The following is a 26,626-nucleotide window of genomic DNA, read 5'->3' as shown; positions in this document are numbered from 1 at the left end:
GGTGTATATTGAGCAAAAAAAAAAAAAAAAGCGGTCAATTTTTTTAACTTTGACCCCTATTATGCGCCCTTAAAATTTATTGTTTTGGGCTCAAATAAAGTTATTAAGTTAGATCCATATGCAATGAACCTATATCTAAAATTTCAAGTGTTTAGACCAAAAATTGTCGGAGGAGTTTGGTATAGTTCTCAGAGTTCAAATCGTTGGACTTTGACCCCCTTAACAGCCAAATTTCTGGCCGAAAACGGATCACGTCGATTTTCAGTGAAGGGGTGGAATTTAGCTGCTCTACCGCACTAGAAAACTACTTACACCTGAAAGTGACCTTTTACCTCTATAAGGCCACCATTCGCCCATGTATGGAGTACTGTTGTCACATTTGGGCTGGTGCATCTGCTACTTTTCTCTCGCTCTTGAACAAGGTTCAAAAGTCGCCAATTTGATAGGTCCTGAACAGTCATCTAGGCTTCAGCCTCTGCCCCATCGACGAAATGTTACATCCCTCCGCCTGTTTTACAAGTACTTTAATGGTGAATGCTCTGACGAACTACAGGCACTTGTACCCCCTCAAGGTAAACACCCTCGACAAACTCGATTAACAGCTAAATCCCAACCCTTTAACAGAAAAGATATCTAGGTGTAAGAAAGCCTTCTACTCCAATAGTTTCTTCCCCAGAACTGCTAGACTTTGGAACTTCCTTCCGGGATAATGCTTTCCCAACTGTACTGACATGCAGAAGGTCAAGTGTAATGTGAACAGACATCTTGCAACATCTTCCCTCATAATATCCCCGCAACTTATGTCTCAGATAGTAGCCCCCTACTTCAACGTGGCACTATGCCTTGTTAGGGGGGAAAATTGAATATATATATATATATATATATATATATATATATATATATATATATATATATATAGTAGAAATGGTAATTAATAAAAACTGAAGAAAGTGCTCAGTACTGTTGTAGAGCAAATATGCGTTTTATTTTTTATTACCGTATCTTTCTGTTAAGTTACATTATTGTTTCAGCTACCCAGCCGTTTTTTTGGCCGTCTGTAGCTTCCTCAGACTTTTACAGAAATGACATCATTCACTCTTTCATCCCATCATAACGAACATTTCTGTAAAAGTCTGAGGAAGCTACAGACGGCCAAAAAAAACGGCCGGGTAGCTGAAACAATAATGTAACTTAACAGAAAGATACGGTAATATATTTATTTATATATATATATATATATATATATATATATATATATATATATATATATATATATATTACTCATGTTTTCATTTTTATTTAATTTTAAACTTCTGTATCTTAAGTTACTAGGTTTATTAAGCAATCACTAGACGATGATTACTTAAATCTTGATTAGTCCACTGTTTGAATATATTTAATTAAATCTACTCGTGAAAATCGAAAACTTTTGTTGAATTAAATTTAACTTGATTTCCAATCACTTCAGGTTGATTTTATACGTTGAAAACGCGACCAGGTTTATTCATTAGCAGTCATGTTTTACATTTCTTTTGTCCTATTGTACTTTTTTTATTATTCTTATTGGCAGCAACGCACAAGAAAAGTATAGAAAATCCTCAAATGTTGAGACACACTTCAGATGTAATGCTAATAGAGCTTGCACTTCCAAATATAATCGGTCGCTTTTCTGTTATCGATTAAAGCATTGCAAACGATATCATATGGAACCAGAATAAATAATCCTAAGGTACATATGTTCAATAATTGTCATAAGAGTTTAAATTGAAGCGCTTACAGGTTTTAAAATAAACAGACAACAATATTTAAATTGAATAAAAAACAGGTTTTAAATTGATAAGTCAAGAGGTTTTAAACTAGACAACCAACAGGTTTTAAATTGAAGGGGCAGTAGGTTTTAAACTACAGAGCAAACAGTGTGTAGAGTAGAGAACCAACAGGTTTTAAACGAGAAAGAAAACAGTTGTAAAATAAAGGATCAAAATGTTATAAATTAAAGAGCCAACAAATTTTAAACTAGAAAACCAGAAGATTTTAAATGAAAGAGTCAAAAAAATTTTAAACTGAAGAGCCAACCGGTCTTACACTATAGTAATAACAGGTTTTCCATTGAAAAGCTAACAGGTTTATACTGGACAGCCAACATGTTTTAAACTGAAAGCCAACAGGTGTTATACTGGCAGCCAACAGTATGTAAACTGAAGAATATTTTAAACTAGAGAACCAAAAAACTTTAAAATAGATGGTCAATAGTTTTTAAACTTAAGAACCAAAATACTTTAAAATAGAGGGTAAATAGGTTTTAAACTAGGGAATCAACATATTCTGAACTAGGGAACATACAGATTTTAAAGTAGGGAGTCAACGGATTTTAACTGAACAGCCAATAGGTTTAAACTGGAGAACCAACACGGTGTACCTCTACAGAATAAACAGACTAAAAACTACAGTTCAAATAGTTTTAAAACTAAAGAACAAACAGGTTTACAACTAGGAAACCAATGGGTTTTAAATTAAAGATACAACAGGTTTAAACTAGACAAACAAACGGGATTGGAATTGAGGGGGCAAAATGGCTTAGACAATCAACAGGTGTAGAACTATCACGTTTAAAACTAGGCAACCAACAAGATTTAAACTAGACAACTGATAGGTTCTGAACTAGAGAACAAACAAATTTTAAACTGATGAGCTAACAGGTTGTACACTTGTAAACTAGAGTAGCAACATGTTTTAAATTAGTGGACTAACTGAGAAGCCAATAAGATTTAAACTGAAAAGCCACTGAGTTTTAAACTGCAGTATCGATAATGTGTAAATAAGGAAACCAACAGGTTTTAAACTAGAGAGCCAACCGGTTTTAAACTGGAGAACTAACAGGTTTTAAACTGAAGAGCCAATAGGTTTTAAACTATAGAGCTGGTAGGTTTTAAACTAAAGAACCAAAAGATTTTAAACTAGAGAAAAAACAGTTTGTAAACCGGAGCGCTGACAGATTCACTTGACACAGCGCTGTTGTCAACGATATCGACCGTTGCTGGCTTCGACAGATAAGACGGCAAACATCATGACGATATTTCCCTTTACAAATTACACGTGGTTCATATAGATAAGACTATTTTGACACTCAATCTGATCTTATAGTTCAACTCCTTTGACGTGATACAGCCGCTTATTAAGTGATTGTTTTTTCTTTGTTTGGATTAGAAACGTTCTTTTGTATTAGAAGATGAACTCGTGTTCTTTTGTAAAAGCTGTTAGAAATGTAAGTTTATATTTATACACATCGTAGGTTTATTATATTTTTCTCTAAATAAGGTGTTCCCAAATTTAGTTTGCTTCTAGACCCCACAAAAGCACTTTTCTCATCCATGGACCCTATATATGGGTATATAATATTTTAAAATAAATATCTGTCTCTATCCTAAGTAAATAGATGTTTTCCCGCCTGTTCGTTCGTTAGTCACAATTTTAAAGACGTAATAAATTATTACGTCTAAAAGAAATAGATGTTTTCCCCCTGTTCGTTCATCAGTCACAATTTTAAAGAATTTTACATAAAGGGTATTCAGACATGGAGCAAGCTTTTAAATCAGTTTTGGGGATAGAATTTGGCTGGCAAGAGGACAGAGTTTACAGAATTGACCTTTGCAGACTCTACCAAACTCCTCTTCCAGTTTTGGGTCTAAAGACTTGAAATTTTATATGTAAATTACTTGGACATGGATCAAACATTGTAATTTAATTTGAGCCAAGAACAATTAATGTTAAGAAGTCAAAATTGGGGTCGAAATTTAAAAAATAAATTGACGTCTGTGATCTCTACCAACTTTTTTCTGTGGTAGTTAAGGAAGCCTATTATATAGAAAGGCATTACTGTACATATTCACACTTTTTAATATATAAATAAGCACATAACTTTATGAAAACTACATAGGGCCCGAGGAAAGCCGGGCGGAACTGCTAATATATCTAGAAAAGTAATAATGTATGTGTGTGTGTGTGTCGGCGTACATTTTCTTACCTAATACCTAAATTTTCGGTCTAGAACCTCGAGATTTGACATAAGGAGTATTGAGATGTGGAAAAATCTTCATAATTGGTTTTTGGCCATAAATTTGGCTGTCAAGGGGTCAAAGTTCAACGATTTGACCTTTGAAAAATCTACCAAACTCCTCCGCCAATTTTCGGTCGAAACACTTGGAATTTTTAATATAGATTATTTGGACATATATCAAACTTTTTAATTTGATTTGAGCAAAAAAAAAAAAAAATTAATGTTAAGGGGTCCAAATTGGAGTCAAAGTTAAAAAATTTGACCTCTGCGGTCTCTACGAAATTACTCAGACAAATTTTGGTCTAAACATTTGAAATCTTACATAAAATATATTCACACGTAGAGCAAGTTATGAAGAGTACATATGACCCGAGCAAAGCCGGGCTGAACTGCAAGTAAATAAATAAAAATGACACGTATGGCACTATCGAGAATCGAAACCAAAACTTTTAGCTTATAATTTAAGTTTTCCTTTTACGTTAATGTCTAAACTATGAATACATGTTTGTGGTAAGGCTAAATATTAAAACATAAACCAATAGCTATTACATTAGGCATGCATATTCGTAATAGCGTCGTTCGACTTTCTCCTGGCAAATTTATTTATTTTTTTAAATTTTGTACATTTTTGCACCAATTTCCCCCTGCTAAAATCTAAATATAAAGTTCCGCATGGGTTCGAATACCTTATATATTAAGTTTCATGCCTGTAGACAAAAATGACAGAGGTGTTGGATAGGCAAAAATTTTAAAACGATTATATATACACATACATACATGTATATAGAAAGAAGTTTGTGTTTACTATAACCTTTTTACGCAAATATTACACAAGTATAAATCATGTAGAATATCTGTATGAATATAATTACAAGTAATAGTTAACTATAAGTGAACATCCTATAAGAAAACTGAAAAAAACTAATAGAAAATTAATTAAAATGAACGCTTAAAATAATATGCAAATTAGTTAGGTCTATTTCTAGTGAATGCAATTCCACGAACCATATGTAACAAAGTTGTATTTTCTTTCTAAATAAATAGAAATAAAGATTTTTAATATGAATGTAACTACACAATACATACATATATATATATATACACACACACATATATATATATATATATATATATATATATATATATATATATACTAATGTGAGTGCACGGCGTTGCCGTGATATTTGGAGGTGTATGTTGAGCAAAAAAAAAAAAAAAAGAAAGCGGTCAATTCTTTTTAAACTTTGGCCCCTATTATGACCCCTTAAAATTTATTGTTTTGGGCTCAAATTACGTTATTAAGTTAGATCCATGTCCAACGAACCTATATCTAAAATTTCAAGTGTTTAGAACGAAAATTGTCAGAGGAGTTTGGTAGAGTTCTCAAAGGTCAAATCGTTGACCTTTGACCCCTTACTCGGTAAATTCCTGGTCAAAAATGGATCGCATCGATGCTACAAAACCTCAGTCTCCTGTATATCAAATTTCGAGTCTGTAGACTAAAAATTGACAGAGTTATTGCGTAGGGAATTGTACACAAACAGAAAAACAGACACACACACAGAGACACTGTCACTTTTATAGATATACTAGCATTTCGGTCCGGGTTTGCCAGTGTGCTTGGAGGTGTATGCTGAGCAAAAAAAAAATAAATAAATAAATAATAATAAAAAATATAAAAAATGGTAAAATTTTTAAAACTTTGACCCGTCTTTATTGTTTGGGGCTCAAATCAAGTTATTAAGTTAGATCCATTTCCAACGAACCTATATCTAAAATTTCAAGTGCGTAGACCCAAAATTGTCGGAGGAGTTTGGTAGAGTTCTCAAAGGACAAATCGTTGAAGTTTGACCCCTTAACAGCAAAATTTCTGGCCGAAAACCGATCACATCGATTTTCCAAAACCTCAGTACCCCGTATATCAAATTTCCAGTCTGTAGACTAACAATTGACAGAGTTATTGCGTAGGGAAATGTACACACACAGACACACAGATACACAGATAGACAGAGACTTTCACTTTTATAGATATATAGATAGTTTCATAAATAGATAGATAGATAGATAGGAGTATACAAAATACAAAATTTAACGGTTTAAAGCAAAACAAGTGCAGAATCTCTTTCAATAAATAAATATATTTATTTATTGAAATTCAATTCAATATTTCGATTCATAACAGTATATTCACTAGGAAAGTCTATTTTTATTACGTGCATTGGCGTTTGTAATGCCTGGCAGTGTTCCTTTAGTCGATCCCAAAATAAAAAAGTATCATTAAACAGAAGCCCTCTGTTATGTAACTCTATTTAAATGAACAAAATGCCGCTTAAATATACACACTTCACCCCATATATATATATATATATATATATATATATATATATATATATATATATATATAAGTGAACGTGTCTGTGCATCTGTGTGTGTGTCTGTGTATCTCTGTGTCTGTGTGTCTTTGTGTGTACATTTCCCTACGCAATAACTCGAAATTTGATATACAGGGTACTGAGATTTCGGAAAATCGATGTGATCCGTTTTGGGCCATGAATTTGGCTCTTAAAGGGTCAAAGTTCAACGATTTGACCTTATAGAACTCTACCAAACTCCTCCGACAATTTTTAGGATAAACAATTGAAAGTTTTGATATAGGTTTCTTGGACATGGATCTAACTTAATAACTTGATTTGAGCCCAAAACAATAAAGTTTAAGGGGGCATAATAGGGGTCAAATTAAAAAAAAATGACCTCTGCGGTCTCGACCAAATTACTCCGACAATTGCTGGTCTAAACATTTGAAATTTATATAAAGGGTATTCAGAGACAAAGCTAGGCTTTTAATCGGTTTGGGTCGAAAACTTTTAGTTACTAATATATAAATGTATGTATATATGTATGTTTCAATGTCTGCCTAAAACTTTCAACAGGGGCAATGGATTTTACCAAGATCAGAATCGTTTTGAAGTTCGACCTTTCAGGCGACAAATATCGAAGAATCGGCTAAAAACATTAATATCTTCACCTTCCACTAGGCACTTTTCTACAGAGGGGGGGTGCTTTTTCACCGATATTTTTTAAAGTCGATTGTCTAGCCTTAATTTAAACAGAATTCGCTTCCTGTTGGTCCGGTTGTTGTAACAGCAAAGACGTCAGTTCTTTTCCTCGTCCGCGGTACGAGTTCGAGCCTGTCTTCCTATTACCACTTTTTTTCTTTTGCTCAACAGACACATCCAAACAACCGGGCAACGCCGGGCTGAAATGGTAGTATATATATATATATATATATATATATATATATATATATAAGTTAACGTGTCTGTGTGTCTGTGTGTGTACATTTCCTTACGCAATAACTGTCAATTTAAAGTCTACATACACAAAATTTGATATACAGGATGCTGAGATTTGGGAAAAATATTGTGATTGGTTTTCGGCCAGAAATTTGGCTGTTAAGGGATCAAAGTTCAACGATTTGACCTCTGAGAACTCTACAAAACTCCTCCGACACTTTTGGGTCTAAACACTTGAAATTTTAGATATAGGTTCCTTTTTTTTTTTTTTTACACAGTGATCACCACTTATCAAGGCCCGGAAGCCACTCAGGGATAAGGGTTATTGCAAGTACATTACGTTAGTGAGGAGATTTGATGAAGTGTTTAATTAGGGGGGCGGTTCATAAGGAATTTGTTAACATTAGACTTGAAGACATCCAAGTTGTAGTCCGGAGGGAAGCAGGCAGACGGAACAGAGTTCCACAGACGTGCAGTTCTAAGAAAGAAGCTTTGTTCATGGAATCCGCGTTTTGATTTAGGCACAGATATAGAGTGGGGGAAATTTTTCACAGTGGATTCAGCTAGACGGGTGTTTTTCGTGAAAGATTGGCGAGGGGGGACCAGGGATTGGAGTTCAGACGAGCACCTGCCATGAAAATAACGATAAAACAAGGATAGGCTCGCAACGTCTCTTCTGTGAGAGAGGGGTTGCAGGGTAGAGAAAAGGGCATCCCCCACTAAGCCACGAAGTCTATTTTGTACTCTGTCAAGGTAGGATAGGCTGTTTTTGGCAGCTCCTGCCCAGATATGGCAACAGTATTCCATCCTTGGACGTACTTGGCTTTTATATAGATAGAGAATTGCATCAGTAGTGAGATATTTTCTGGAGCGGTAGAAGGATCCCACCATCTTTCCAGCGACCTTGGCAACAGACTTGATGTACGTGTTCCATTTTAGATCAGGAGTAAAGGTCAAACCCAGAAGCTTGTCAAAACACGGGGCCTCACCCAGACGAGAGCCATCCATCACAATTGATGCCAGATGGGGATCAGAGCGTTGATGATGTAAGGATAGGAGTTTGGTCTTAGATGCATTAAAGGTAACTAGCCACATCTTCCCCCACTGAACCACGCGCTCGAGATCAGAGGAGAGAGAATCCGAGAGAACTTTGTCATTTACAGCCTTTGATGTGTTGCCATAGATGGTCGTGTCATCAGCATAGATGTCAACGAATGATTTAAGTATGTGTTTAGGGAGGTCATTGATGTAGATCAGGAAGAGAGTTGGGCCCAGGATTGACCCCTGAGGGACTCCAGCATTTATATTGCAGGCCTCCGATTTTTGTCCATCTACCACTACTCTTATGAGCCTATCAGAGAGAAATGGTTTAATGATTGAGAAAACATTTTCAGTTATACCGTAGCTGGAAATCTTGTGAAGTAGACCCTTATGCCATACTTTGTCAAAGGCCTTTGATATGTCAAGAGCAATTGCCCTAGAAAGGAAGCCTTTGTCAAGAGATTCACTAATCCTGTGGGATATAACCGTCAGCACATCTGCGGTAGATCTTGCAGAGCGGAAATCATATTGTATGTCACTAAGAAGGTTATTCCTGCTGAGGTGGTTGACTATTTCTCTATTTAATATTGATTCCAGCAACTTACTCATAACACAGAGAAGACTTATTGGTCTGTACTGAGAGGGAGATGACTTATCACCTGAATTCTTAAATACAGGGCAAACTGATGAGGTCTTCCAGGGGGTCGGAAAGCACTTCTCCTTAAGGCAGCGCTTAAATAGTTTCGTAAGTATGGGAGCAAGTTCTGGTTGAAGCTTTTTTAACACTATAATTGGGATGCCATCAGGGCCAGTTGCTTTACTGGAATCTAGTTTTTTTATTAGCTTGGCGACCTCATGCACGGATATTTGTATGTTACCTAGCTTGTTCTGTGTTATAGGAGGAAATATGGGGAGTTGATGGCCTTCGTCGCATAGGGTAGAATTAGCTACAAAGTTCTTTGCAAATAGTTTGGCCTTGTCTGACGCTGACGAGATAACCTCTGGTCCATTGATAATGGTTGGGATAGAACGCACACTTCTGTTCAGGATCCTATTTGTTATTTGCCAAAACTGGTGGGAACCAAGCCGCTGATCAGCTACCTTGGATTTAACATACTGGGCATATAGCTCTCTTGCATTTTTTATTACTCTTTTACAGTGGTTGCTGGCAGTCCTGAAAGCAGCTTTAGTCTCAGTGCATCTATTACGTTGGTAGCTATGGAAAAAGTGATTTCTGTGCGCGATAGCAGCAGCACATTCTGGGGAGAACCATGGCTGGCTGTTAGGTTTTTGTTGGAATCTTTTAGATGGTATGAATTGGTCTATGCCTACAATTAACCATTCGGTCAGATCTGATACTATAGAGGACACTTCCTTTTTAAACATGGAGTGCAGAGGTAAATCAGATATGAATGTACGGAAGCTATCCCAGTCAGCCATAGAGTATCGGTATACAGTACGGTGGAGGGGTACGTCTGATGGCTTCTTACATTTCGTTTTTATCTTAACTGATACGACGGAGTGGTCGGAGGTTCCTAGAGGAGAATGAACGGTACATGAACATAGCTCAGGGGAAGTTGAGAGAAAAAGGTCTAAGAGGCTTGCATATTGATTGAGTGTATCGGGCACACGGGTGGGTTCGCGAACAATCTGAGTGAGGTCATAAGCAATGGCAAAATCATGACAAAACCTCCCCTCATCATCTGTCTTATTTGAATGGATCAGCCATTCCACGTTATGGACGTTGAAGTCACCACAGATGTGGATGTTAGCCGAGGGATGTGAAGACAGTATGTGGTCTATTTTCTCAGATATGCTCTTAAAGATAGTAACTCCGCTGTTGTGGGGCATATAGAGGGCAAATATAAATGCAGTGGTGTTAGCAAGTGCAACCCTGAAGCATATATAGGGTAAATTAGGATCTTCTCTAGAGATATCCCTGCCACATGGGAAGCCATCCTAAATGTAGGCACATATTCCATGCCCATGGCGATCTTGGGAGTCAGATTTAGCTGTTAAATTGGAGTATCCATTAATTATGAACTCATCTAGGGAAGTGGTCGGCCCTATTCCAGTTTCACATAGAAATAATATGTCCTTGGACATAGATCTAACTTAATAACTTGATTTGAGCCTAAAAAAAATAAATTTTAAGGAGTCATAATAGGGATCAAATTTATAGTTGGAAATTTTTATACCATATATTACGATTCCTACAGCCACTTACTTTTAAAATGCTGCCGTCAAACCTGATATAGTTATATGGAATAAGTCAGAGAGAGGTGCAACCTTGGTTGAAGTCTCTAATGATGGAGGTCTAAACACAGCTAAAAAGGAGAAACAGACCAAATATCAAGGTCTCATGTATGATATGAAAAAAAAGCAACTAGAATCTTAAGGATATATCAATTATGCCAGTTTTTATACGGCTTATGAAGAACCTGAATCTTACCTAACTAATATTCCTTGCTGGACCAAGTGCAAAAGAAATCCAGGCAATTGCACTTAAGGGAACAGCGAGAATACTAAAAGGTGCTCTCTGTTAATTTCAATAAACCGCAGGGTAATGTTGGCAGCTTGTTTGGCTGCTCCACACCCAGCATTATAATATCCTAAGAAAGAAAATAATTATATATATATATATATATATATATATATATATATATATATATATATATATAAATATATATATATATATATATGATGTATGTGTGTGTATGTGTGAGAGTGTCTGTGATATTACACACGTTTATACACGCGTAAATAGGGGGGGACCCAACACCTTGTAAACTCCGCTACAATGAACAGCGACAACGAAAGACTCAACCCACTTTTTCCCATTGAAACAAGGACATTTACGTACGGGTTCTTTCCAGAATAAGGCATTGTTTTTTGTTCAAAACTGTCGCTCTCGGGCCGCACGTCTCCCGATCCTCGTTGTGTGCACACGTTCTTTTTATAATCTTTTGCTTTTGCTTTTTCTTTTCCGTGACGTCACTTCGCATACGGCTCGGTGATTTACATACAACTGTCATGAACGTGTCATCGCTCTGTTCCCCCCCCACATATATATATGCGTGCGTGTGTGTGTGCATATATATATATATATGTATACGAGCAAACAGTTAATAAAACATGTTCAAAAACATTTTCAAAAAGAGATAAAATCATATTTAATCTGAAAAGGAAACACTTGATAAGTGGATAGTCCTTAATTCGCGGAGTTTTGAAGAAATACTTTCCTTCTCATCAGAGGGTAGGAATTAGCAAAATGCGGGATCAGATTTTTCATACAAAAGTATTTGATGAAACTGCAAGAAATTCAAAGATCTTACTTGAATACAAAAAGTGAAGCAGAGGAAATATGGTGAAGAAAAAGGTGATTACACGTGAATGAATAATCTGGCGGAAGATAAATAATCCAATAACGGTAAAATCCAAAAATTTAACTACAAGAAAATAAATTAAATTTCCATTTGCACAAGTAAAATCCAAGGAAATTACGTAATTGGAAGATGGTCCAAAATAATCCAAAAGGCCGAAATCCATGGAATAATTCACAAATATGTACAAGGAAAAGGGGAAAAATTCCAATAATATTAATAAAAGAAAAATAAGGTATGCTTTTCATAACATAATGTCTCGGCAGCCGTATGAAAAATTCCAAAAATATTATGAAATTATTCCAATAATATTATGAAATTAAAAATTCCAATAATATTAATAAAAGAAAAATAATGTATGCTTTTCATAACATAATATCTCGGCAGCCGTATGAAAAATTCCAATAATATTATGAAATTAAAAATTCCAATAATATTAATAAAAGAAAAATAAGATATGCTTTTCATATGGCTGCCGAGACATTATGTATCGGCAGCCGTATGAAAAGCATATATTATTTTTTATATACTTATAAAATTATTTTCTTGTATACTTATAAAATTATTATTTATTAATCATTATTGTTTTATTTTTTTACAGATGACATCAATCGTGTGTCGCTCAACGTGACAGTAACGGACGAGTCGAAGCAGTTATCAACTCATACGATGGTTCACATTCGTGTGAATCCCGGCCTGATAGATGGAGACTGTCCATACAACGGCAAAAACAATCATTGGCACCTTTGTTTTGGTGGAGACACAGGGGAGAGAGATCATCTTGTGTTGACTGTCGAGGAAAACTTCAGAAACGGTGACCTCACCCTCCTCCGACAGGGCGTTAGACTAGACGAACAATGTCAGAGTGCAAAGATCAATTATTACATCGACGTTGACGGTAAGTAAACACACACACACACACACACACACATATATATATATATATATATTAAAATGATAGCGTGTGTGTTATTTTGTGTGTCACGTTTACATCTTTTTTCTTCAGAGTGACTGTCGTTTAATTGTTATGACTTTCCATTTTTTTGTCATAAATAATTTGACCAAGAATTCTTCAAAAATTCTGGTTTCAGTTTTTATTATAGCTAATGGTACTAAAGTCATATTCTTTTTTTTTTTATAAATAACTCTGCCCGGTCGTAAAATATGCTTAAACATGATATTTTACTTCGTCCATATTTCGTATATATTATTATAGAGTCGCGATTTCAAAAGTAAAAAAAATAAAGGATTTGGGTGCCATCAGCTTGAATCGGAACTGGAAGCGAAACTCTAGCATTCAAAGCTGGCGATGTTATACGATTGTACCAATGTTACACGTATATGAACTGATTAAAAATTAAAAAAATTAAAAATAAACTAAGATGAATGTTCAAAATATATAACGGTTTTGTCAATTTTTATCCATTTCTAACCCCTTAAAAGCTATTTTAAGCGGTTAAAGACCCACAAAAGTAAGGCCCATAAAAATCCAATCATTTGAGACCCCTAGCGGCGTTCTGTGTATCTTAGTTCCGGAAGAGATAGAGTTTGAAAATATGGGCACAGACAGACATATCACCTTTTCTGTATAAGCCTAGCAATGTGGAGTGAGCCATGCTTTTCCCGGGCGTAAAATACGCTTATATATGATATTTTTATTTGTCCAGATTTCGTATATATTATTATAAAGTCGTAATTTCAAAAGTAAAAAAAAGTATTATCTGATATCAGCTAGAATCGAAACCGAAGCATCCAAAGCTGGTGACGTTACCACTGTACTAACATGACACGCACATGAACTTATAGAAAATTTAAAAATAAAAGTAAACTAAGATGAATGTACAAACTGTATAACGATTTTTCAATTTTGGCTTCTTAAAAACTATTTTAACTGGCTGACTCATGTACGTAGATATGTGGCCCAAAATGTTTGTATAAGTTAAAAAAAATATATCGATAAAAAATATCGATAGAAAGAGAAGTTATGGCGTAATCTGATCGCTACATATATTAATTAATGGATGTACCCACAGGTTATAAATATAGTTACCTCTAACATGTGGTCGGTAACAGTTCGTCGCAGGTATGGCTCCAGAAGCATGATGTCTACTTCTGTAATGTATTAATCTGCTCTTGGATCACAATTGCTGTCACATACTAGTTGAGGTTCCGACTTTGGCAATGACTCCAGCAGAACCTGGAGTATTTCGGTTGATTTCTAGTTATTGAACTAAGGCAAATATTCTGGGTAGCCCTAGAAGGTCCACTCTTCCAAGCCTTGTCACTCGGCTTTCGGATTTTTTTGAGACGCCTTCACTGAGAACTCTTTTTGCAGGACCAAAATGCTCCCCCTGTCGTAGCGCTGACTCATTCGGCCTTGTATCACCTATTTTTGCAATGGGAAAAGGGTAAATACCAAGAGCCGCACTATTCATTTGGTATTGGTTCGCGATCAAACTCATAAGTCAGTCGAATTTTCGAATTCAACAATGTCCGGCAGAAACTGGGTCATTTCACTGACCTTATATCTGGCGGGCTGTGGCACCGGTATAGGTAGTTGTAGAAGGTCCACTATTTACGGCCTTGCCTCCTGTCTTTCGGGTGGAATAAGTTTATTGCTTACTACTTGAGGCGACGGGGCAGCCCGGGCAATTTTTAAGAAGCCATAGTGCAGACTAAATAACAGCGATTCGTGGCAGCTGTAACCCCAGAATCATGACGTGTACTTCTTTAACACACTCTTGCTAATACACTTTTTTGTTGACTATATCACTCTGTCTCGATTATTACGAGTCTGCAAGGCTGAAAGAAAGAGAAAGATATGCATAAATAGAGAGAGAAATTATTTCTGGGTCACATTAATCGATTACTTTCAGAGTTACCGCCCTTGAATTGCAAGTGTAACGATGGGCGCTTCGTTTAATATTAAAATCACTATAAACAATGTTGGGTAAAGATAAGAAAAAAGGGTGTGTCGACAATCGGCATCCTTTTTTTCCATTTGGCCACATTTTATTAAACTTTAATAAACGAATGATTGATTTTTGCTTTTCCGTTCTTCGGCAAAGAGAATATGTTTATTATCTAACGAAACATAACTAAAAAGTAAAAAAAAAAAACAAAAAAACTAAAGGATGGTTTGTCTCTTAAACGTTTATTCCATATTTATTAGTATTACACGCAAGAAAATTAGAGACATGACGCATTTTTGCTTTCGTGATGTGTACAAAGCTACCAACAGCACACACAAACGCAGCTATACACATACACATGCATAAGCATGGATACGCATACATGTTATTAGATTTGATCACGCATGCATACACATATTTCTTTTCTTTTCAGTTAAGCTTAAACAATATAAAAATATCTTCTTTTTACCAGTGCGGACATACAGATACATGCACCCGCACACAAGCACACAAGCACGCACATATATGTATGCATGTATGTATGTATGTATGTATGTATGTATGTATGTGTATACATGTGTATATATATATATGTGCGTGTGTGTGTGTGTGTATGTGTGTATAAGTACTGTGTGGAACAATCAAGTTGTCGCACTAAAGAAATAACACTACAGCTTTATTTTAAAACTTTTATTGAAAAAAAATCAATTCATGTAAATTGATTATGTAGTAAAGCTTACATTTCTTCAATGTAGCCGCCTTCGATCTCAATCACCGCCTTGATACAAGTCCGACACTGAGAGCATGCCTTTTCGAATACTTGGCGAATACTCGATGGATGGCGACGACCAGGCTGGCTTTGGTGTTGTGGGAGGTCATGTTGGTGATGTTCTCGACGTATGACCAAACGAAGTAGTCCAGCGGATTACGGAGGAGGGAGGCTAATGATAGAAGGCTGCAAAGTCGTAACGTACTTCTAAACCAAGCCTAGGGGACTTTAGACCTGTGGGCCGGCGCTGAGTCCTGCTGCCACAGCCAGGGTCTGCTAGCGGCACCTGATTGCACCAGGGTATCACCACGCCCTTCAATACATCCAGGTACCCATTGGTGTTGACTTTTAAGCTGACTTCGACGATGTGAGGTGGCATGATGTAGCTCTCACTTGAAACCGCACCAATGACCATAACCGTGGCGGAAACTTTATTTTTATTACCCTGGGCATGTTCCTGCTATTCGTGGCAACCCAGTGATGCATTTTGAGGATGCTGGCAATGATGCTGTTGTCATAATTTGGATCGGTAGAGTGTAAGAGTTGTACAGCGGCGCATCTCCGATCTCACTTGTTGAACATTGTGTCATTTTGAGGCATGAAAAATATGAATAATTGAATTCATTCAAAAAGTATTGCGCGCGTGTGTGTACTTAATTTATAACTCTGTAGTTTATATATAACAATCACCCCATCATTCTATATTTTGTTTTGTTTTGTCATCGTTTTGTACTTCATTTACTTTCCCCTATGTTTTAATCTTATTTTGAAGTTTATTCTACATTTTTATCCTAATGTATCCCCAGTTAACCATCACATCTTCCTATATCTGTAACTATTATCTTCTGATGACGAGAAGCATAAGACTTTGAAATGTCTAGGGATAAACGCGTTTATAACTCTCTTTTTTTTGTTTCTCCGTATGTAATTGACAAATACATTCACGTATAACTATATTTACTTTATCTAAGTTTAATTTTATGTTATGTTCTGCTTCTTATATCTCGATAAATTTCTGTCTAAAAAAATATTATTAGATCACAGCTAAGGTTTCGAATGAAGCAGATTTCATTTTTTTTCCATCATATTTTCCCTTTTGGCAATGGTTTCAACTATTTGTCTGATTAAAAATTCGATAATATGCGTAAACGCTTACTTTCTTAAGGTGTCTTATGATTTTGACCAGGACTGTATATATATATATATATATATATATATATATATATATATATATATATATATATATATATATATATATATATATATATATATAATATTTTTATTTGGAATATTACCTACAACATAAGTGTTTCACGCTTACGCTATATTTGGTGTAGAAACTGATAAATACAACCGGTCGAAGTATTTAAACCAGTGGTAAACTTACCTTGAACCCAGATGTCTGGTATTTAACTCGGAGAACGCTGTAAATTAACATAGCAAAAATGAAATTTAACATATATTTTGTGTTCAACTACTGAATATATACGAGGTGCCTTCAATAAGTTTCCAGACTTTTTTCGTATGCGCACGTTTATTGATAATACACACATGAAACGCTAGTCTCCTTTCGAAGTAATCTCCTTCAGCTGTAATGCACTTGTTGTACCGTTTCAACAATTTCTGGAAGGCCACATGGAAGTCTTTTTGTGTGACGTGTGTCAATGACCCTCGTCATAGCCTCTTTCATCTCCTTAATTGTCTCATAACGACAGCCTCTAAGGTTTTCCTTGAGCTTAGGAAATAACCACAAGCCTTATGCGACAAAGTCTGAACTATAGGGTCGTGATACCCACTTTGATCAAATAGTTTTTGACAAAGATGGATTTGTCGACTTGCATTCGCACAAACCTTCCGTGTCTTTAGTTGCTCACGAATAATTGTGCATACAGTTCTCACACTGACATCAAACTGTGCATTTATAGTCTCTATAGACACACGACGGTTCTTATCCATGAAATTATTTATTTGGCTAATCATCTCTGGTGTTTTGACTTTCTTACTATTTCCAACTCACTCAGTATACCTCACACTCCCTACCTTCCTTGAATCTCTTATGTCACTCCAAAAACTGATGTTCGATTCATGCAAGATGGTCAAAAGTAATCTGAAGCATTCCATACGTTTCTATGGTATTTTTCTAAGTTTAAAACAGAATTTTATTACATATCGTTCTTCTAAAGTATCCTCACGTCCAGATTGCATTTTTGAAATTCCCCAGCTGTTATAATCAGACTTTAGTCAGGTGTCTTCCAATGTCTGCAGTATCTGCTCATTTGAATCATTAAATCATAAAAATTCATCAATCATCTCATCATAAGATGTATAGCAATAACATATTGAATTTTCAAGAGTCTACGAGAATTTTAAATATCTGTACAAAAAAGTCTAAATCTTATTGCAAGCACCTCGTATAATAAGTTTCATCATATAGTGTTTAGTGCCACGTTCGAATCATCGCTTTACTAATAAATTGACGACCTACTTAAAAATGTTCAGAGAGACTTATCCTTTGTTGAAAAGTGCGATACGATATTTTTGTGTTAAGTGGTTATTAAAACAATTGATTTTGCCTTAATTAAGTATAGACATCAGTAAATTTAACATTTATAGTGAGTCCTCTGCCAATTATAGCAGGCTTTCAGCAGGAACTAGAATCTGAGCCCGTGTGCCCATTCAGTCTGGACAGTTTTTAACTTCATCATTTTTATATTACCATCAAAACTAGTCACACCTAGTTAAATTAATTATACAATACAGTTTTTTGAAATAGTCTACAGATAGTACTGACGAACGATCCGTGGATAATTATTTAAATGTCTAATTAGCGTACCTAATTTTAAAACAACTGATAATAGCTAAATGTTTGGTTTTATACATTTGTAATTTTGCTATTTTATTTTGTCTCTATATATGCAATAGTTTTATCGATATTTATAGTAATTAATTAAAATGATTTAATAAAACATGGATGACTAAATAAATAAACATTTATTCTAACATTGCTTGTTATACTTATTGGATATACATCTTCCATTTTAGATATGAATTGAAATCAATCCTCGGAGCTTATCAAAATTATGTGTTTTTCAAGGATAGTGGGTCATTTCGAGTAGGGTAATACAGACATTAGTGGTGTAAATAAAAATAAATGTAGTTTTTAGGGAGATTAAAATTAACAAGTCACTTTACTCACTGCACCATATGCTCTACATCTAAAGAGAGGGGATCAGCAAGATCTTGATCATCAATGCTCTTCAAAGTGCAGCCATAGGAGTTCGCGGAGACGTTTACGATCCCAAGACATGATCTTGAAGATCATTAATGGAGCAGGAGCGTCGGATCCAAGATAGAAGCAGGTGTGTTGGATCCATGATAGAAGCAAGATCGTTAGATCCAGGATTGAAGTAGATGGGTTAGGTCAAGGAAAGAAGCAAAATCGTTAGGTCCAGGATAGAAGCAGGTGTGTTGGATCCATGATAGTAGAAAAATGCAGGATAGAAATAGATGTGTTGGATCCAGGATAGTAGCAAAATCGTTGGATCTAGGATAGGAGTAGGTGGGTTGGATCCAGGATGGAAGCAAGATTGTCAGATCTAGAATAGAAGCAATATCTTAGTTCAAGAATAGACACAGGAGCGTTGTATTTAGGAAAGAAAAGAAATCGTTAGATCCAGGATAGAAACAGTATCGTTGGATCCAGGATAAAACAAAATAGTTAGATCCAGGATGGAGACAAAATATTTTGACTCATGATTGAATCAGGAGCGTTTAACCTAATACATACAAAAACAGGTACGTTTGATCCACTATAGATGCAGGAACGTTGGATCCAGGATAGAAGCAGAAGCGCTGAATCCAGGATGGAAGCGGGAACGTGGATCCAGGATAGACAGCGGCGTTGAATCCAGGATGGAAGCAGGCGCGTTCGACCCATCCGGTGTCGATAAATAAATCATGTCTGATCTACTATGGTAATTTTAGGCGTCAGAAAAATACGCTGATTCCCACGTTAGGAAAAAGTATGATGACCCTCACGAAATGTTTAACTGTTTACAACAATCTTCTGTATATTGTTGTTATATTAATATATTGTTGTTATTTTAATATGTTGTTATTTAAATATTTTGTTATTTTAATATGTTGTTGTTATTTTAATACGTTGTTATTTTAATATGTTGTTATTTAAATATTTTGTTATTTTAATATGTTGTTATTTAAATATGTCGTTGTTATTTTAACATCTATTGAATACATTTTCTCACAAATATTTTCGAGTCATAATTTCTGTAAACACGAAGGCGTTATTTTTTTTTCTTTCTTTGAAGTCAGCATGAATAACCTTATGGTCCATCCCGCTCGAAAAACACATTGGGAATTAATGAAGCCGTTAACGGAGGGCGGTATTCAGATTATTTGAAATGAAATATGAATGGCGGGCGAAATTACGTAAACACAAATGCTAGTAACAAAAGAAATGAAAAGCGCTGGTTTCGAAAAGAAAGAAGATAAGTTTTTAAGGAATATTTGGCAATGAAACATTTAATGCAGAATCATCATGAGTCACATTTTCGGCTTAGTGCGGATTGCGAACAAAAGTGACTTATTTTTCGCCATTACCTCCGATCCAGGGCAAGTTGGTTGATGGACGCCTTACTGTTGAGAAATGTCCAATCAAAAACATTTTCTTTCCATTTTCTGATTGGTTTTCTTCTGCCTCTTTTGCCTTCTAACATACCTTCAAAGCATAACTTTGATAGGACAGAGGTTGATCGCTTGACATGGCTTAAAAGGTTTAAAGGTTTTTCTTTTTGATTTTATCAAATAGAGTGGCTAGGGAAGTAATTTGACGGAGGGTAGATGTTTAGTTTTTTTTGGTTTCGTTTTGTTTTTGCGATCAGACGATATACCGTAATGAAACGCATTACGTAATTTTAAAACACTTCAATGCGATTGGCTAGTTGTTTAGTCCATGTGATACAATCAAGGCAATATAAAACTACCGAGAGGACATGAATTAAATAAACGTTTACTTTAACATTTATTGGCACCCGTTTTGGTTTTAGGATGGTGCTGTCTTTTTGGAAAGTCGCCCAACCCAGCCCGATTCCGTGTTTCAATGTCGTCTCGTGATCCTTGGAAAAAAGACATGAATTGGGTGATCTATTTCATGGTTGCAAACTTCGAGGTTTTATTTGCAATACAATCTTACTTATTTTTAACTCTTGGAATGAACAGTGAGCAAAAATCTGATGATTTTTCTTTCAACGTTCAAAACCAATCAAATGCGAGGCCATCGTTTCGTTGGTTTCTATTTTTCCATTGATTCATATATAGTCCCGCGAAGCTCTGGGGTGGTTTCGGTTTTAGGCTTCTCCTTTTTACCCGTGGAGAAGAGAGTAGTTATTGTTAATCGTATAAGGCGCTCCTACTGAGAAATGCCGATGGCTCTGCCCAGCCATTTTTTGTACCCCAGAATGATTTTGCTCTAAGGCGTAAACCTTTAAACTTTCCCCTTCCAAACTTGTGTCACTTGTTCTCGCTGGCGGAGGGAGATAAATATCAGCTCATGCCTATATCGATTGGGGAGAGGCGTTCTAATAACCATCACATATAACATATTTTTTATCAATCTCTGTTGTCTATAATTATTCCAGTTTAATATTTTCAAGAGGTGAAACAACCAATGAATTTTAACGAGGTTTCTACTAGAGTGCTCTATATTGAAGTAGAGTAAGATATACTTTTTACTTGTTTTACATAAACATTTATATGTCACTACATATTCATGAGCATATTTCGGCCAGCTAGTTATAAGTATCTAAATACCTCTTCAGTGTATACTCTTTATACAAAAGAACAGTGCATGCGCATTATCGCCTGGAGAGGTCTCTAGTTAATTTTAAATAGTTGACCGAAACATTCTCATGAATGTGTAGCGACATATAACTGCTTATGTAAGATAAATAAAGCGTCTTTTTGTAAACAAATATTGCTTCGGCGTTTGGACAATGTTTAAACATTGTAATTTCTCGTACCTAACTTAGCAGCAGTCATATAACGTCACGGTGAGAACCACTGACGGTTACTTAGACAGACGAATTTCAATCCTGGCTTGAGGTAGTTTCTGGTCTCGCATTCAAAGCTGTTGACGTTACCATTGTACCAACTTGACACGTATATGGACTGCTAAAAAAACATGATGAAAGAAGATGAATGTAGAAAATGTATGACGATTTTTTTCACATTTGACCTTTAAAAAGGTATTTTAACCGGCTAAAGACCCATAAAAGAACGGCCCATAAACAATCACAGTATTTGACGCCCCTAGCGCCACTCTGTGACTTTTAGTTTCGATAAAGTTTGAAAATATAGAGACAGACATAGTGAGTTTTACAAGATTTACTTCCTTGCGCGAAGGTTAGGCACAAGGTCATTTGTGGGTTTGTTGAAGATTTTTCTGTGGAACGAACTGGATTCGAACTTAGCACTAATGTTATGTAGTAGGTCTAACACGAGAAAGTATTTGTTCGTTATTTATCTGTCTGTCTATCTATCTATTTATCCACGTGTATTATCGATATATCTCTCGATCTAGTTATCTTTCTATTTCCGTATCTATTCATCTCGATCTATCTATCTTACTAGAGAGATAAACAAGAGATACCTATGAAGAATGTTAATAAAAACGCCCAAAATATAATAACATCATATCATAGACAAGTCACCGGAAGCATCTGATCAGCTGACAGAACGACGTGTATGTTACCACTTCATCGGGTTAGCTGGAGATCACATTGGAATTTGGACGTTGAGCATGGCGGACGGTTTAACAGGTCGTTCCCCCTCCACTGGTAGGGAGCTGACGTGTCTCAGAATGGAGACCTAGAATTAACTACTCAACCAAAGATATTCACTTTCCATTCTTCTGCGATCGACACCTGGAAATTGAATAAATACTTTATAAAATACAATCAGCGTTCTTGGGAGTGAATGAATATTCGTCCAAACAGGTTCCAGTCTCTCCTCCAAGAACAAGGTGAATTCCAGGTAGACCGAGATCAAAGACGCATGAAAATAAGATATGCCGGAAAATGCATCTATGATACACACACACACGCGCGCGCGCGTGCGCACACTTACACGCACACAAAGACACACACATACACACAGATACACACACGCACACACACAAACACACACAAACACACACACATACATACACATACACGCACACATACACACATACACACACATACACACATACACATACACATAAACACACATACAAACACATACACACATACAGATACACACATACACACACATACACACATACGCACACACACATACACACATATACATACACACACACGTACACATACACACATACATACATACACACACATACACATACATACACACATACACACATATAAACACATACACATACACACACATACACACCTACACACATACACAGACACACACATACACATACACACATACACATACACATACACACATATACACACGGTCACTCACACCCGCTTATAAACATTTAGACGATCATAGCATTAGAACATAAATGAACTGCAACAACATAACTTTGGGTTCAGATAGCGAAGAACCACCATAGACATTTAATGACACGGGCACACATCAGGCTTAGCCCTCCGTCCATATCACTGTGTGATGTTAGTACTCCATTACACACACACATCACTGTATGGTGATATGGCATTACAAGTACACAACGCTCACAGCCTTTCAGTCCGTATCGTTACCACTTAACCACCGCACTTTACATAGGCTTTACATTATGGATAAAATATTTGCAGATTATATAAATTATACTCGCAGACTACATGCGTGTTTTTTTTTATTCTTTAAATATTTTTTTACAGCCACATTGAGAAATTTTTTTTAGGGCAACCGAATAAAAATATTTTTTTATCGGCTATAGCGTCTACTGCATTTGTTTTATTTATTTATTTATTTATTTATTGTTTGGGGCAAATTCAGATTTTATTCTTATTATATTTACATTATTTAAGTTATTTTATGCGAAAAAAAATCATATTGTGGGATAGTTTTAAGTAAATATTCATTCATTCAATCTATTTTAAATTTACTAGCAGAGGGCGCTTGGTTTGCCAGGTCATAAAATACGCTTTAATATGATATTTTAATGTGTCCAGATTTCGTAAATGTTATTCGTGATTTTAAAAGTAGAAGAAAAAGTATTTAAGTGCCATCAGCTAGAATCGAAACTGAAAACAAAAACTAGAAGTCAAAGCTGGTGACGTTGCCACTGTTCCACCACGCATATGGACTGATTAAAAATTAAAAATAATCTAAGATGAATCTACAAAATGTATAACGATTTATTTCAATTTTGATCCACTTGTGACCTCTTAAAAACAAGTTTAAGTTTAACCGGCTAAAGACCCATAAAATAACGTCCCATAAAAAATCCAATGATTTTAGGCCCCCACCGCCGCTCTACGACTTTAAGAGTTTGACAATATAGCGACAAACAGACATACAGACTGACAGATATATAACTTTTTATATATTTGATTATATAAAAATATATTTAAATAATTTCAGTATTAATTATTTAGCTTATTTTTAAATTATTACAAATTTCCTATAAATAAACATGTGTAGTTATTTTTTAAATATTTTATTTATAACAAAAAGTTTTTGTTAATAGACATATTGTAATAAAAAATAATCGATTCTCACATAGACTTATGTATTGACCAACATTTCCGTCGAAATCTTCAATTAGATTACGCCATTTAGTGCGGCGTCTTATAAAGCAGGAAGTCGTCTATCTGGGTAAATATGCGTTTACGCCGAATATTTGTTTTGTTTCTGTTAACTTTACCCTGTTGTATATTAATCAGTAACACGAGGAAAGATCGTTATTTATTACATTTTTGCTTTGTTTCCATGTATTAAAATGTTTGTTCGCTATTCGATATGTAGGGTGCTTCAAAAGCCTTGGACACATTTTGACATTGAATATCTCAAGAACTACTAAGGATGTAAAAACGTATCTGGTATATTCAGAAAGCTGGTAATCTCAAGTTTTTCATTTTTGTTTTATTTTACTTACTTCGACATTCTCAAATATAAAGAGGTCCCTTCTTAGAGTTAACACTTGCTCATCGCTATATGAGATACACAGATATTCGAATATTTCGTTACAGTCCCCTTTACCTCTCAAATGTTGAGAGAGTAAATAAATTAAGAATATTAATGTTTCTTCTCTCCAATTGACCAGTTAAATATGTTATAGTATATCTTCCTTGTGATCTCTTGGTCTTACTAGAATCCAGGACAAGAATTCATCTAGTCTAGTGGAGTATCCAGTTTAGTGATGTTAATATTAGCAAAAGCACTTGAAAAGAACAATGCACCATTTCTCGTATAAGCCCTGTAGGTTAGCTATACTGAGGGGATCCTATTTGGTCTACGAATATTATGTGATTTTGAATATTTAGTCAGGGTTTACTTGTAAGGGAATTATCATCAGGCCAGGTTTTCTTGACAACCCCTGGAAAGAGAGAGAATTTAGCTACTCAGGGAAAGTGTCTAGTAGGCATTCAAGTTCTCTCCTGTATGCGTTCAAGTTCCCATAGAATGTTCAAAGATGTTCAATATGAGCCTTATTGATCACACAACACACATCAGGCGATGATCCAAGTCTTGCCAAACGCGTTTCAACATTGCTTTGTCAATGATTGCAAAAGCTTCTCTGATTCGAGCTTTCAGTTAATCCACATCTCTTGGAATTGGAGACACAGACATCAGTCTTTTCACAAATTCTCCCTAAAAAAAATCCCAGGGTGGGCGATTTGGAGATTTGGAAAGCCAGGATATGAGATCGTGATAATCTTGCCTAGATTGTCCAATCCATCTTTCTGGCAGTGTTGTGTTGAGAACCTGTCTAACCCTGAGGCTCTAGTGTGGCTGGCGTTCTGTCTTGTTGAAAAATGAAGTCATCAGATTCTTTTTCGCTCAATTTAATCATTTATCAGCTTTCCAGACCAAGACATTTGGAACAGCCTATATATATGTGTGTATGTGTGTGTGTGTGTATTTATGAATATGCATATGTATGTATATAGATCTATATATATATATATATATATATATGTATATTTATGAATAAGTAAATATATATGTATATATATGCAAATATATGTATGCATATATGTATATATGTTATGTTTGACGTTCATCTTCGTCGCTAACTGTTATGTTTGCAGGTTGAACCAAATAACGTATAAGGCAATACAAATGAAGACTCAACAAAACAAAGGTAGATCAATAAAAGTGTATTAGGAAAAGTATATTTACAGTATATTTACATAATGGTTGTCAAGTAAGAGTGTCTTGGCTGGAGAACATATCTGCTCTCGGCTCGACCTTCGATGGCTTCTGGTTAACACACACTCAGACTAACCGAGTCTTGCTATTTATGTGTAATATTATCCACATATGTAAATGAGTGGGTGCCACCACACCAATATATATATATATATATATATATATATGTATACATGTATGCATATATGTATATATATATATATAAGGTATATATATAACACAAAAGTTACACACACACACACACATACATATATATATATATATATATATATATATATATATATATATATAAATGGGTGACGTTTGGGTGTTTCCCATAGATAAACAAGAAAGAGAATCTATATAAAATGTAAATGTGAATTCTTATGTATAATTTGCCGGAAAATACAAGCACATGTTTCCAAACTTTGAAGTGCACGTCTACCGTTTCAATGAGGGGATAACTTTCTTAAAACTAAATAAAATATTGATTTTTCTGAAATATGTACAAAATTCTCCAAGGAAGACAATGGAAGTGGGTACGCTCAATGTATAAGGTATTCACATGCCCTTCCATTTAAATAGTCCATATGGACAGACCCCTCTTATAAAACAGCAAATTGTACTGAGATTTTAAACATATGTATAACGCACAAATTGAGAGAAATTACTACGATTTTAATGTCCTCCAATTACATTTGGGGGTAAAACGGCAGAAAAGGGGCTTTAGAAACTTGGAAAATAATCTGCTATCGTGAACATAGTGAAAAAAGTACATAATCGCGATA

The 26,626-nt window shown here is 35.3% G+C and overlaps 1 protein-coding gene across 4 annotated transcripts in view; it reads left to right on the top strand.

Annotated features, from left to right (window-relative positions):
- The window catches only part of LOC145276758 (proto-oncogene tyrosine-protein kinase receptor Ret-like), a 648,944-nt gene that overhangs the window by 310,244 nt on the left and 312,074 nt on the right, over positions 1-26,626 (top strand). For all 4 annotated transcript variants that reach the window (XM_080128005.1, XM_080128004.1, XM_080128006.1 and 1 more), the window contains exon 3: positions 12,376-12,672. In XM_080128005.1, the coding sequence (XP_079984131.1) occupies positions 12,376-12,672 (297 nt within the window). The remainder of the gene's footprint in view (positions 1-12,375; positions 12,673-26,626) is intronic.

The sequence above is a fragment of the Euprymna scolopes genome, chromosome 5 (assembly GCF_053919585.1).
Source record: "Euprymna scolopes isolate OS-2025 chromosome 5, ASM5391958v1, whole genome shotgun sequence".
Lineage (NCBI taxonomy): Eukaryota > Metazoa > Mollusca > Cephalopoda > Sepiida > Sepiolidae > Euprymna > Euprymna scolopes.
Note: the sequence above shows the minus strand (reverse complement) of the source record. Positions and strands in the feature narration are given on the sequence as shown.